The following is a 15,043-nucleotide window of genomic DNA, read 5'->3' as shown; positions in this document are numbered from 1 at the left end:
GATAATTTTAAAAATAATAAATAAGAATATAACAACATTTTTAAACAATTGCAAATATAGCAAAACAATTCTTGATAGACTTGTATGTATGAATAGAATTTGACAATTTTTTTAAAATGTTGCTATAAAGTTAATTATTTTAAATGTAATTGCTAAATTTACAACTATGTCTATTATTTTTTATTTAAAGAAAAAGAAAACAATAAAGCAAACAAATGCTCAAATAATGTGTTGTTTTGGCCCATTCTATTGGTATAGAGACGTTTTATTAGGGAGAATCTTATGTTTTTGCTCTCTTCTTCTTTTCATGCTTTAGTTTTCTTATTTCCAATACTAATTTTCGGCCTCTGCTTATTAATGTTTTAAGAATTTTTTGTGGATGATTAAAATGAACGAGAATTTTAGGGACAATAATTTAGTGTATAATAACTATTTAAAATGTTACAAATATAGTACAATCTACTTTTATGGCTATCGACTCTTATAGTCGAATAGAAACAAATCAATATTTGTAACATGGTTTATCACTTTGTTTTACTATATTTTGAATGAATTATTATATTATTATTATAAGTTCAATCAATAGATTGTATTGTACGTAAAAGTTCAAAAAAAAAAAAATATATATATATTTCTAATTTAAACATGTATTATAGTTCAAGAGGTCGGAAGTCAAATTCTTGAATTAATTTAGCCATTATAATTTATATACGGAAACGAATAATAAAGAAATAAAAGATTATCCAAGAATTTTTTTCATTTTACTATTCACAAGACTAAAAGCTGTTTTAAAAGTGAAGCATATTTCTCCACGCTAATTTAACTCAACTAATATACCATATGTAACGTATGTGTGTGATTAAGAAATTTGTGGTTCGAAATCTTCAATTTTCACTCGAAAGTACCCAAGAAAAAGAGGGAAGCATCTTCAATGGATGTGATTCCCCAAATTTGTTGGCATCAATTCAAAAACGTATTTAATTTAATTACCACATTCTTAGAATTTTAAAAATAGAACAAAGTATTCCTTCAATACAAATCCTATAGCATATTTATTCTTATTAGAAATATATATAACATGTGTTGTACAAAAATTTCTCTACAATGACCCAATTATTTGACATCTTTCCTTCCTCTCCTTAAAAGTTGATTGTTCAAGTTTTTTTGTATATTCCAATTGAGATGACAAACACTTCTATCTATAGTTTTGAAGAAAATTCAAATTAATTAGTTTCAATAATTTCAAAAGTTAAAACTTTATATAAATATATAGTTTATATGATTGGATATGAATTCCACCTTATGCTTATTGTCTTCTAGCTAATTTTAACAATTGTGTATCATATATGGTTCGTGTAACATGTGAAATTCACCTAATTAAATTCGCAGCTATAAGATAAATAAATTACTGTCTCAAAGCTAGATTATATTACATCCTTGTCAAAAATGGAAAAAAGGCAGATTTGATTTCTACCATTATCATACACAAAAATGTAAAAGTTCATCAATCGAAAGAAAAAAGATGAATGATTTCAGTTTTGCTCTAACATTTTGTTAGGATGAAATGAGCATCCTTCCAAAGAAAATCAAAATTCAACTCAATTAATCTTAGCTCTGCATGTCGTAATAATTGGTATACACCTTCTCGGAAAGAACTTATATATATATTGCAATTAAGCCGCAGCGAGTTTGGTGGATTCTCTATCCACAGCTTTCTTCAAGAAACTATTTTCTTCCAACAACATTTGAACAGGAGAAAGGCCAATTCCATTAGCCATGGCCAACATCATCTTCTTGGTTTCTTCCATAAATTCACCAAGATCAACTTTTCCATTGCAGTCGCGATCGAACTGTAAAAACAAGGAGCCGTAGACGGACGAAAGCTCGTTGGGGTCGGGTTTCGTATCAATCCCAAAATGAGTCTCCAACACCCTAAGACTCTGCAACTCCTTCAACATCTCTCCATAACAAAGAACTCCATCTCTATCAATGTCAAGATGGCTAAAACGCTCTCTTATCCAACCACTGAAAGCTTCTTCATCTTCCACAAAATTCATAATGGTTGCACTGTTCAAGATCTCTACGCTCATTTTGAATCGCTTTTAATTTGTTGAAAGCAAAGAAAACAAATAGTACTTGATGATTTAATGAAGAACGAACTTGATCATATATATATATATACACAGACACACACACTTCTAGGATGGATTTATGTACTGCATAGAGTGATTTTTGGGCGTTGTTTAAGGCTGTTTCCTTTTTCATTGAGTCTTTTTAGGTGTTTTGAGCCGTTGGTTTCTTTTTTCGCATGTTTTTGACTGTCATCCAACCAATGGATCGGTTGAACATAGGAATCGGAGAGTTTTATTTTAGTAATAAACTATTATTTTTTAATATTACTTTAAATGTATTCATGGTTTCATTACAAATTCAAATATTTAAAATACTACAAGTAATTAGTTATTGTTCATGCCCTTGATGTCTCAATTTTTTAAAACATAAATATTAATAGATATTATTTCTAAAAAAATATAAAGACAAAAGATTTTAATTTTTTTAATAGTAAATAAATGTTGCATCTTTTTTGTAAACAAATTGAAGTGTTTGTTAATTTATATCAAGTTACATTTTGTTACTTATTTTATTAGTTTTTTTACCATGTATGTAGTAAAAACATTGATTAATGTCCTCTCATGTCAATATCTTATTTATGGAGATATCTAACCTATGAAGTAGAAATATAGATATAGGTACGAAAAATAGATATAATAATATAAGATGATAAATTTTTAAAATGTTAAGATATTGATACATTTGAAAATACTTTTTTTTCTTACCAACAACATTGGACATAGGTAAATATTAAAGGAGAATTCACATAATTGGAAGAAAATAAAAAGTATTTTGATTATTTATTTTGGGTTTGAATTAAAATTTTACTATTTATCGTAAATAGTTTGTTAATTGTTTGTGCATTCACCGACAGAACTAAGGTTTTCATTTATTTATAATGGAAGAACTAAGGTTAAAGTTTAATTACGATTCTTTGTTTTGAGTTACCAATAATTTCCACCGTTGATTTGTTTTGCATTACCATGGATTAGTCGGCAGAATAATGCATGAGAATGTGCTGTCAAATAATGATGAAAAAGCTGATGGCTTTATATTTGTTATGTAATTATGGTCAAATCTTTTTGTTTTCAAAATATTTATCTACCAATTAATGAAATTAAAATGTTATCAAATTGGATTTAGCTTAATTTTTTTTATTAATAAAATAAACTTACTTGGTTTCATTGTTAACTTTAAGTTATATTAATGTTAAAATACTCATTTTATTTATTTGTACTTTCAATTCATTAATTTCTTGATTTTTTTGTTGAGGATGGGATTAATTCATCATGAAATTAATGCAATATATTAAAAAAAAGATTTACAAAAGTAATCCATACTGTCATAATAAAAGCGATAATGCTGTTCATATTTAGGGAATAATATGCACTAAAACCAATCAAATAAGCCGTTATAGTTGATGATTAGATGGACCCTTGGGAAGTAGATTTTCAAAGAGATTGTTGAATTTTGACAAAATATCAAAAGAGTAATCGTTATGTAATCATCCAAATTTGTAATTAGAGTCCGAGAGAGAATTTTGTATAGTTGTAATAAATTTTAACATATTAATTTTGTTTTTGTTGGTTGGTAGTATTTTCTTCGAATGTTGGTGGAACTTTTTAGAAACCTTGTCTTCAACATTCTGCTGTTGGTTTCTTTGAGAGGACCCAAAATTACTCCCAGTCAAGAAAATGCTATCAATTTATGAAAGAAGGTGCACTTTTATTTAGGAGGCTGTCAAATGTGTAGTAATTAGTAAAGAAAAAAAAATGAAAACCCAATTGTGGGGTTGAAGATTCCCAATTCAATTCAAAAAATTGAGACACTAATTTAACTATAAATAAATGCAAGAATTGATGTTTGGTTAAAGTTGATAGGTAGCTAGGAGATCTTGAATTATATTAAATGAAAAATTTGACGGATGAACATTTATAAAATATATAGTTCACATTTTGGGTCATTACTCACTCTTCATCTCAACATATTGGGTGTGTGTACTTTTTGGAGATTTTTTTTATTGTATTGTGTGTGGAACTTCTAAAGTTGAGATAATATGGTGTGTGCATGTTTGTGAGAGTAATAAATTCTATATTCTTTATGTATATGAGCGTGGTCGATTAAGAATCAAAACTAACCGATCGATTTTATATGTACTAATTGATTTAGTTCAATTTTGATTGATTTTTCTTAATAAAAAGACGCTCCAAATAAATGACTTTTTGATTTTTCTCCAAATATATAAATCAAAGATATGTCCAACATTATACTAAAAAAAACTAACTCAAACCATTAGATTGATTTGATTTTTTGTTGCACCCTTACGTAGGCTATTTAGTATATAGTCATTAGATTGATTAATGGTATCATGACTAAAAATTGGAGCAAAAAACGTTGAATTGTATTAACTAAAATGATATTTTAACATTTTAATAGATATATTTTTAATACTATTAATAAATTCCTAATAAAGTAGACCGAAAGGAAAGGGGGTCATCAAAATTTAATTTGGTATGTCTGTTTGTAGCGTTCTGGGTCGTTTGAAATAACTTTTCCACAAAACAATTATTTGGATTCATTTTAAGTTATATGTATGTTTGTGTTATTCATTTAAATATTCGATTATAAATTTAATTTTTTTTTCTATTTAATTATGGTTTTTAATATATTTACAACATGATCTATCGGTGATAGACTTCTATCATTGACAGAATTGGATAAATTTTACTATATTTGCAATTTTTTAAAATATTGCTATATACTTAATTGTTTTGCATCTTTCCAACTATCTATATTAATCTTGTATATCGCTTGTGCATATAAAATATTATAGAATGAGAAGAGGTGCAAAATTTTCTCATTCCCTCTTCAAAATTACAAGTTAATTACTGGAAAGAAAAGGAACATTGAAAAATGAATTATTCCAACTCCAAGAGGAATTTTCCTCTTGTTTTCTCCATCATAGTCGTTCTTGTCCAGTCCTCAAAAGTGGCAGCAAGAGACCTTTTACGTGACGGCCGCTGCAGCTCCGTGGACACCCCTGGCTGCGGAAATTAATCTAGAAATTCATGCGGTGGGTATGGTAGAGGTGGACATGGTTGCTCACATGGTTGCTGTCGTTTCAATCGTTTTAGTCGACAATGCATCCAATGTTGCAACTATGCTAATGAAGTCACAAATGTAACACCCTAAGATAATATATAGTTAGGCTCATGAGTTCAAATAAGTGAAGTCATTTGTTTAACTTAAGAAGTTTTTACGTCACATGCTGAAAAAACCATCAAATTTCATGATTTATATACTTCTAGTTTGGATTCACGATTATACAACTTTTCAGACTGATATAACTTCACACCTCTTTAAATAAAAGTTTTAAGACTTTTTTTTTTCTTTTATCTTCATCTTATATTTTTCTCTCATATTTCAAATTGAGTTTATCATCTTAGATAGAAATAGAGCTAATGAGAGAGAAAGATGAAAGTTATTTGATGTATTGATGCAGAATAAATATAATGTAATTAATGGTGGACATTAGTCCCTGTGGCCAATTTTTTTTCCTTTTTTTTGGCAAAGGCACATTGAATAGCTTTGATCTTTTTTATCAAACCACAAATAATGGAATGTTCAAATTTAAAAGTTAGCTTTCATGCTCAAGCCCATATGACATTAAATAAATTTGAGAAATCTATGACCTAACTTGTCTCTCTGATCTTTCTAATTAAATAGAAACATTTGGTAAATCTCGCAAGAACATACAACATCGATGAAATTTTTTAAAAAATTGGAAGGGAGTGGATTTCCAAAATTTTGGAAGTTGGTGGAAATTTTTGAGGAATTTGAGAAATTCTATATTATATATATTATTTTTATTGTGTGTGAACATTTTGGAGAATTAGAAGTTCTATATATATATATTACTATATTGGGTGTTTGAAATTATTTGAGATTTTTTTTATTTTATCTTATTGTGGAAATATTTGGAAGTCGATTAAGAATCAAAACTCACCAATCGATTTTATATAAACTAATTGATTTAGTTCCATTTACATAACTTTTCTTTTCTACAAATATAAATTGAAGATATGTCCAACTTTATACTAAAAAAACCAAACCAACCCATTAGTTTGGTTTGATTTTTTGTTCTTCGGTTTTTTATTGCACCCTTACATAGACTAGTTAGTACATATTCATTAGAATGATATGACTAAAAATTGGAGAAAAAAAGACTTACAATACAAAAATGATATCTTAACATTTTAATAAATATATCTTTTAAAATACTATTGTTGAATTGATTGCATGATGCTTTCTTAATCAAGTAGACCTAAACGAAAGAAACGTATGTGGAAAATTGGAGTCAATGTTAGTCAAGTTTTAATTTGTGGCATTGTGATTCATTTGAAATAATATTTTTCATAATACATTCAATTCCAATAATACATTCTAACGTATCTTTCTTCTTCTTCTTCTTTTTTTTTTTTTTTTGTTTACCTTTTACATTTATAAAGAAAAATCCTAGTTTTTCTCTTTATGTTTACTTCCTATATTTTTAGACTAATCTCATCTCTTCTCATTTTTCTTTAATTTTTATTATCAAACAAATGTGAAAGAGATTTAAACTTTTACTTAGGAGTTATTTAATAATTAGCATTAATATATCTTTACGTTGGCACATATTTATATTGATATATTGAATGTTTTGTTGATGTTAAATTTTGGGCAATAAAAAACTTACATCAACATTCCTATTAAATTTGTAATTTGGAAACAAAACAAAGAAAAAGTGCTTTGATACAAAAGTTATGAATCAAAATTTATAAAATAAAAAAAAATGAGAATTTAAAAGTTTAATTTATATTTTTTAATTTTATTATAAGAGATTACATAAAATCTTAAATTTGAAAAACGAAATTGTGTATAATTTAACCTTAATTAAATTAAATGTATTATGTTACAAAAATTTCTCTGTGTTCTTTTGATTAATTAGCTCTGGATTGATCTCCATATTTCATTCCATGCATTAAACTATAATCAATTAAAACTTTTCTTCATATTTCGAGTAAATGAATATAAGTCAATGCATGGTCGTCCAACTTGGTAGGCCTATTGTGGCCCATAATTTCCATCATTAATCGCCACCTTCAATTCCATGAAGTTTTTTATTTTAATATAATGAAAAGGATATCAAGAAAAAAAAATCAAGACGAATGACAGTGATACAAGGAAGGACAAATTTAGAATTTTTAAAAAATAGTCAGTTTTATACTTTTTCTATTTCTTAAACGGACGGACCCTAAATAATTGATTAAATAATTATCAAATCACATTTAGCTCCAACATAATTTGTAGAGACATTTTTAAAATAATAAAATAAATTAAAATATTTATAAATTTCAATCACCAATCTAATTAGCAAAATTTTATATTTATATCTCATGATATAACAAACAAATTTAAAGTTCAAATGAACGTTTGATAATAAATAAAAGAAATTACTCCACACTTTAGAAGTTGGACGTGTGACACAAACTCAAGATTTTTTTTCTTTTCATTTTAGTTTTAAATTTTCTTTTGAAAACAATTGCAGTGGATAGGAAAAAACCAACCAAAGTATGATAAAGGAAGAAAAATAAGAATATTAATGACAGAAAAGTTTGTGTATATTATATATTGCTTATATGAACCATCTAGACATATTGTTTCGTACCAATTTATAACTTCTATGATTGGTTAGTGATCCAAGTTAAAATTGAATTGGTAGGGAATGAAATAATGAGATTAAGAGAGTGGAAAAAAATGTCTAGCTAGATTGAAAGAGACACAAGAAAAAAAATAAAAGAGCAAGGTCGTTAAATTGTTTTCATCCATATACTAACCATGGTAGCATTGTTAGAAGTATTGTTGATGCAATATAAGCCATCATAATTTTGTCCACATATACAAACGATAAAGACATTTTTTTAAAATTTTTTGTAATTTTAAAAATATCGTGGCAACATTTTTTAAAAAAAAACCTAAATTTATCTTTACTTCTTACCATTTAAATTTCATTATCTCATACTTTTGCAATTTAAAAATAACAGTGATATAGACTTTATTATCATTCTTTTCTCTATTTTTGCAAATGTCCCTAATTAAAATATATTATCTTAAAAAAATCTTGAATTAAAAGAATGTAATATTTTGATTAACGGTTGATTGATGCTACATATTTTAATCAATTAAACTATAATAATGACACTTTTGTTTGTTAAAACTAAATGAAAAGAAAATTTTTGTAGGGAAATATGAGTCAATGCATGGTCGTCTTCCAAATTGGTAGCCCTATTAATTGTCATTATAATTACACTTCAATTTTATGAAGTTTTTTCCTCTAATAAAATGAAGGGTAATTATAATAGATGACCATTTGAGGAATAATAATTAAGGATACAACAACATTTTAAAAAAATTGCAAATATAACAAAATTATAGCTGATAGACTTGTATTGTATGTGAAATTTTTGGAGTAGTTGAGATATTATTGTTGGTGCATGTGTGTGAGAGTAAGAAATTCAATAATATATATATTACATATATTTATTTATTGTATGCTTGTGTGGTTGATTAAGAATCAAAACTAACCTATAGATTCTAGATGTATTAATTGATTTAGTTGTTGATTGATTTTTCTAATAAAAAACCATTCTAAAATATAACCTTAGATTTGGTTTGATATTTTGTTTTTGGGTTTTTCATTATTGCACCCCACATAGGGGTATTTAGTATATAATGAGTTGAATGATTAAAGGTAGCATGCATGACTATAAATTTGGAGCAAAAAACTTTAATTGTATTGACTAAAATCCTATTTTAACATTTTAATAATTATCTTTTTAATACTATTTTATTGGTTGAGTTTAATGAAGCATTCTTTCTTAATCAAGTAGACCCCAACTAAAGGAACTTATGTGGAAAATTGAAGTCAATGGTCTTCATAATTTAATTTGGCATGCCATGGAGTTGTGGGTCATTTGAAATAAGATGTTTACGAAAAAATTATTTTGATACATTTTAAACTACATATATGTTTGTGTCACTCATATTTAAGTGTTCAATTATAAATTTTATTTTATTTTTCCTTTTAGAGATGTTTTGTAAAGTCATATGTGATTGAAGGATAACAATGCATGAAGATAAATGCATACACGAGTTGGCCTTTAGTATTGTCTTTTTTCTTGATTATCATGAATGTTTCATACATCAATTTTATCAATTTTTTAATTATTTTACTTTTTACGAGAAAAATAATATTTATAAATGTATGCATGATGATTAATGTATAAGATTTTAAATTTTGAAAAATTATTATAAAATAAAAATGTTGATAAAATTTCAGATTTTATCGATATTATTATAGTTATACAATTATATACATGTGTTTGTAGATGCATTGCACAATTATTTATTTAGACTATTCAAAACTAATAATGCAAATTGATTTGACAGGAAATATATATATATATTACATTTATAAAAAAAAACCTAGTTATTCTCTTTATGTTTACTTCCTATATTTTTAGACTAATCCCATTTCTTCTCCTTTTTCTTTCATTTTTATATTTATCAAACAAAAGTGAAGGTACATGCATTTAAACTTTTGATTTGAAAAGGAGTTATTTAATTTTGGACAATAAAAAAACATACATCAATATTCCTATTAAATTTGTAATTTAAGAACAAAACAAGGAAAAAGTGCTTTGATATAAAGTTATGAATCAAATATTATAAAATAAAAAGAAAATTCGAACCCAAAAGTTTAATTTATTTGATATGAAGCTATATTTTTTAATTTTATTTTAAGAGATTACATTACATCTTAAATTTGAAAAACTAAACGGTGTATAATAAATTTGAAAAACTAAACTGTGTATAATATAACCTTAATTATTATTAAGGATAAATGGTCATCCATTATAATTTCTATTTAGTGAGTTTGAACCGTATATAATTTTTGGTCTTTCATCTTTTAAATACAAGTTTTCTTATGATCTATACATATTATTTACGTCCATATCCATAACAAATTTATTGATTAAATTTTCATAGTAATTATCCAAAACAAAATTTATTAATTAAATTTTCGTTTTTTTTCCACTCTCTTTTGGCTATAAAAGATAATCGGAAATGATTCTCAAACTTCATCTTCAAAACAAATTCAATTCTCTCTCCATAATAGTGAGAAAGGAATAAGAATGAGTAGTGGAAAGGGACGTGGTTATTCATTGCTGGCTTTTTTCTTCTTCTTCGTTCTCTTCATCTCCTCGGAGGTGACTGCAGCAAGGAAGCTGAAGATGCACCAAAACAACGGTGAGCTTCTATTTATATTATGATATTATGTGGCATTCAAAATGATTGTTATTATGAAACAAATTTTGATAAAATTGAACATGGAAGGAAGCATTAAATTGAAAATGGTTGTTTTTAAAAATAAACTATTTTTGTTGATTTATTTTAAATGGTTTCCAAACGCAGAAAAGGGAATTGTTTACTTGACTCCGAGAACAGCAATTCGCAACAAACCAATCTGCGATGGTAGCGGTCCTTATAGCCGTTGCATCCCTAGAAGTAAGCCACCAAAGGAAAAGTGCAATCCTTATGTTAGAGGATGCAGCTTGCCGTAGACTGAGGACTATCACCTGTTTTTCAAAAAATGAATAAATGATTCCGAAATCACATGGATTTAAATCCTATTTTAAAGTTTTTGTGTATTAATTTATCCTTTCAAAAAAAGAGTGTAATCAATATATATAGTAGTTTATATGATATGTCACTTTGAAGTTTAGTATGTTTTATTGTATGATTATCTCTATGTACTCAGAATCAATTTGGACTTTCCATATATATATATTACCAAACATTTGGACTACTACTTTGTTTATTTCTTGTTTTTCATTTTTGTATTTTTAATAAAAAGCTAAAAATAACAAATGTAATATAGTTCCATTTTTTAAAGTTAATTCTCAAACAAATCGAAACATGTTACCATAAACAATCTTTGTATTTTTGTGAATAAATAAAGAAATAAAAGATACACATATTATGTACATATTATGTATAATTATAAATCATCACATTTTATTTACGATGAATCACGATAGAGTACTATCTATTTCAATTTTTAAACCCAGTTTATATATAACTATGTCTATGATCAGTTTATCTTAATTTATGTGTATCTTCGTCCATTACAAATTGTATTGTTGGGTTATATAAACTAATTATCACATATTATATTGTGTGTGCAAGTGCATGCATGGTCGATTAAGAATTAAAACCAAACCAATCGATTTTATATAAACTAATTGATTTAGTTCAATTTTGATTGATCTTTTTTAATAAAAATTCGGTCGGATCCGATACGTTTTTGGTTTGATTTTTTGTTTTTTGATTTTTGATTGCACCCTACATAGACTATTTAGTATATAATCAGTTGAATGATTAAAGGTAGCATGCATGACTAAAAAAAATTGGAGCCAAAAACTTTAATTGAATGGACTAAAATGGTATTTTAACATTTTAATAAATATGTTTTTAATACTATTTTATTGGTTGGGTTTAATACAAGGTTATTTCTTAATCAAGTAGACCCCAAGGAAAGGAACTTATGTGGAAAATTGAAGTCAATGGTCTTCATAATTTAATTTAGCATGTCTGTTTGTGGCGTTGTGGGTCGTTATTTCAAAAAATCATTTGGATGCATTTTAAGCTATATGTATTCTTGTGTTACTCTTTCCAGTATTCAATTATAAATTTTATTTTCTGCTTATTTTTAAAGATGTTTTTAATATATTTTTTGTTATATGTACTGGTTGAAGGGTAATTATGCATGATAGATTCTTGTGTACATGAGTTCGTCCTCGGGTATTGCTCTTTTTTTATTACCACAAATGTTTCATTTATCAATTCTATATCTTTTACAAGGAAAAAATATATATTCATAAATATGCATCATGATTTTGTAAGATTGGTAAACAAAGCAAATTTCCACCTTCAATACCATTGCTGCAACTTTATTGACTTTGTCTGGAAAGAAACAATAGAATGCTCAAAGGGTCTGAAAAAAGCTTTGGTGAAATGGGGGACGACATTCAAGGGCTTAACTCTAGCCCTCTCTTGCTCCCTTGAGATATCTTTAACGAAGTGGGAGTGATGAGGGTGCTATTAAATGTCTACTTAGTGGAGATATCCGGATGCACCACCTTTTTCAAAACGAATAAATATAAAGCAAATTTCTTAATTTTGATTTAGATTTTTTTTATAAAAAATTAATTTATCATACCATTTTACTACACATAATAGTTTGGATATTCAAGAAAACGAAAAGACAAAGATACAAAATTATCTATGTAGACTTTTCAAAACTAATAATGCAAATTGATTTGACAGGATATAAATGTTATGCAGAATCTTATGGTTTTTTTTTTGGGGAAAGGTTGATGTAAACAATATAATACATTCAATTCCAGTAACAAACAATATCGAAAATTACATTATTTAATTATCGAGCAACTAACCACGCATCTTTCTTTTTTTAATGTTACATTTATAAAAAAAAAATCTATTTTTTCTCTTTATTTTTACTTTCTATATTTTTCGATTAATCTTATCTTCTTCTTTTTCTTTAATTTTTATATTTATCAAACTAGAATTTTATTAAACATTAGTATCTTTTCTAAAAAGAAACGATAACTTTATTTAAACAAAAGTTGAAAGTAAATTTTTATCTTTATAAAAAAATGATTTAATATATTCATTTCCATATGGGCTCACATGATCATACATGGTAAAATAATAAATTATCAAATTAAAAATTATACCCTTCCAAATCCTTTTATGATAAAATATATCTATAAATTATTTAATAATAATGTTTATACTTAATCTTAATTAAACACATATGAAAAACATGAGATGTAATCCTATTTTTATTGGATTTCTTATTTTCATCTTACAAAAGTTGTATATTAATTAGAATCTAAATCTATATACATATAGATATTTTTTCCAAAAAAAGAAAATTATAGATAATTTGTATTTTTACACCTAAGGATGTTGGAACTCCAAGTGAGTTATTATAATATTAGGTTATCATAGTTGAATTAGAATAATTTGAAACCAAATTAGTTTGAGTTATAATGATATGTGTGTTTGGTTCATAAACTATTTTAGTTTTGTAAGTAAATAATAAAGATGGTAGAAAATAATAATAAAATTATTAATATAAAATAGTAAAGACTATAGAAAGACTTTTGAAATAGTGTTTATGGTAGTAATGGAGGAATTTTAAATAATATTCATTCAGGAGGTGGAGGTGATTATTATAATTACACATTATTTAACATTTTCAAAGATCAAACCTCATGGTCTCCCACACTTTAATTAGCGCTATTTGGGTTGCAAAATTTGTTACAATATATAGTGTGATTATTATAAACGGTGAGTTAAAATAGGTTTATGGAATTAGATGGCCTGGATGTAGATTATTTTAATATGGGTTTTCTAGATGCATTAAATAAAAAGAATGAAACGAGATGATTGTAAATTTTAAAACGGATAGTTATCAAATAGTTTTGTCCTAGTTCTTTGATATATCTACTTACTTGTTATATTTGTAATATGCAAAAGAGGTGTTATAGGCTACTTATTTTATTTTTTTAAAATTTTTGTGTGATGTGATGCAATTTTTCAAAAGTTTAAGATCATGGTAACTATTATTACCACTATTGATATAGATATATATTTCTAAATTTTGTATTGACATCTATTTTTTAATAGTAGTTTTTTTTTCTTTAGCATTTTGACCAACTAGTTTAAGATATAGTTTGTATGGAATGATTTTTATATTAACCAAGTAAAGGAAGAACTGATTATGACCAGGTTTAAATATATGAAAATTAGTCTTGAAAATTTAGGATAAAATATTAATATGGTTATACTAAAAAGAAAGTAATCTTTTGCTTTATGTGGAATCAGTTGGTGAGGTTGTGGTGAATAGAATTACAGTCCATGAGTTTTGTTTCATGTCTGAGAGGTACATATGTTTTGAAGAAGTGTTTTCTTTGCAAAGCAAAGCATTTACTTGTTAAGTTTTTACCATTGGCAGAGTGGATTATGAGGAGGTGTTAATTAGATATAAAATTGTAATCTTCTTTTCTTATTCTTTTTTGAAAAACGATATAAAATTGGGAGTTGATTGACCTATATTGTTTTTAACGATTTTCCTTTTGAGTTACATTTTTGTTTGTTTGTAGCTTTTTTTTTTTTTTTTGAAAAAGATACATTGGGTCAGTACATCTCTACTAGGTGGACATCCCCGCTTTCACTAATATAGGAAGAAGAGACACCACTTTGCACCCTCATCATCCCCGCTTTCATTAATATATGAAGAATTAGTACAATTACAGTATGGGACAAAAGCCAAACACAGCGCGAAAGCTAAAGAGCTAGAGCTAAGCCCACAACAAAAAGTTAGAAAGCATTTAAATTGATAGCGATAGAGGAAGCACTATAATTTGCAAACATAGGGTATTTGCTAGCCCACAGCCATGAGAAAGAGAAATGATGTCTTCCCAAAGATCAAAAGTAGATTTTTTATTGAGAAAAGGAAAGAGCATAAGCTCACCAGAAGATAAATTGATGATGCGATTATTTCTCTCCAACCATAAGATTCACAACACTGATGCAATAGTATTAAAAATGATGATAGTTTTATTGAGCAAAGGAAAGAGCATAAGGAAACAACATTTTGTTGTTGGTTTTTCCATCCAAGAAGTCCTTCAAGCTTGTTCCATCGAATTTTAGCAGTACAACAATCTATGAAAAGTGTCTTTTACATAAAGAACACCAATTTGGACTTAGATTGAAAGACTGAGTTTGTAGCTGTTTTTAG

The 15,043-nt window shown here is 26.4% G+C and overlaps 2 protein-coding genes across 2 annotated transcripts; one reads left to right on the top strand and one right to left on the bottom strand.

The window, feature by feature from the left end:
- Window positions 1-1,377: 1,377 nt before the first annotated feature.
- LOC101208564 lies at window positions 1,378-2,169 on the bottom strand. Its single transcript, XM_004144479.3, has one exon. The coding sequence runs from the start codon at window positions 2,088-2,090 to the stop codon at window positions 1,674-1,676; it is 417 nt and encodes a 138-aa protein (XP_004144527.1). The 5' UTR covers window positions 2,091-2,169; the 3' UTR covers window positions 1,378-1,673.
- Window positions 2,170-10,274: 8,105 nt separating this feature from the next.
- On the top strand, window positions 10,275-11,020 carry LOC101208804 (pathogen-induced protein CuPi1). Its single transcript, XM_004144480.2, has 2 exons — window positions 10,275-10,461; window positions 10,627-11,020. The coding sequence occupies exons 1-2, from the start codon at window positions 10,347-10,349 to the stop codon at window positions 10,773-10,775; spliced, it is 264 nt and encodes an 87-aa protein (XP_004144528.1). The 5' UTR covers window positions 10,275-10,346; the 3' UTR covers window positions 10,776-11,020.
- The last annotated feature ends 4,023 nt before the right edge of the window (window positions 11,021-15,043 follow it).

Source organism: Cucumis sativus, chromosome 7 (assembly GCF_000004075.3).
Source record: "Cucumis sativus cultivar 9930 chromosome 7, Cucumber_9930_V3, whole genome shotgun sequence".
Taxonomy (NCBI): domain Eukaryota; kingdom Viridiplantae; phylum Streptophyta; class Magnoliopsida; order Cucurbitales; family Cucurbitaceae; genus Cucumis; species Cucumis sativus.
Note: the sequence above shows the minus strand (reverse complement) of the source record. Positions and strands in the feature narration are given on the sequence as shown.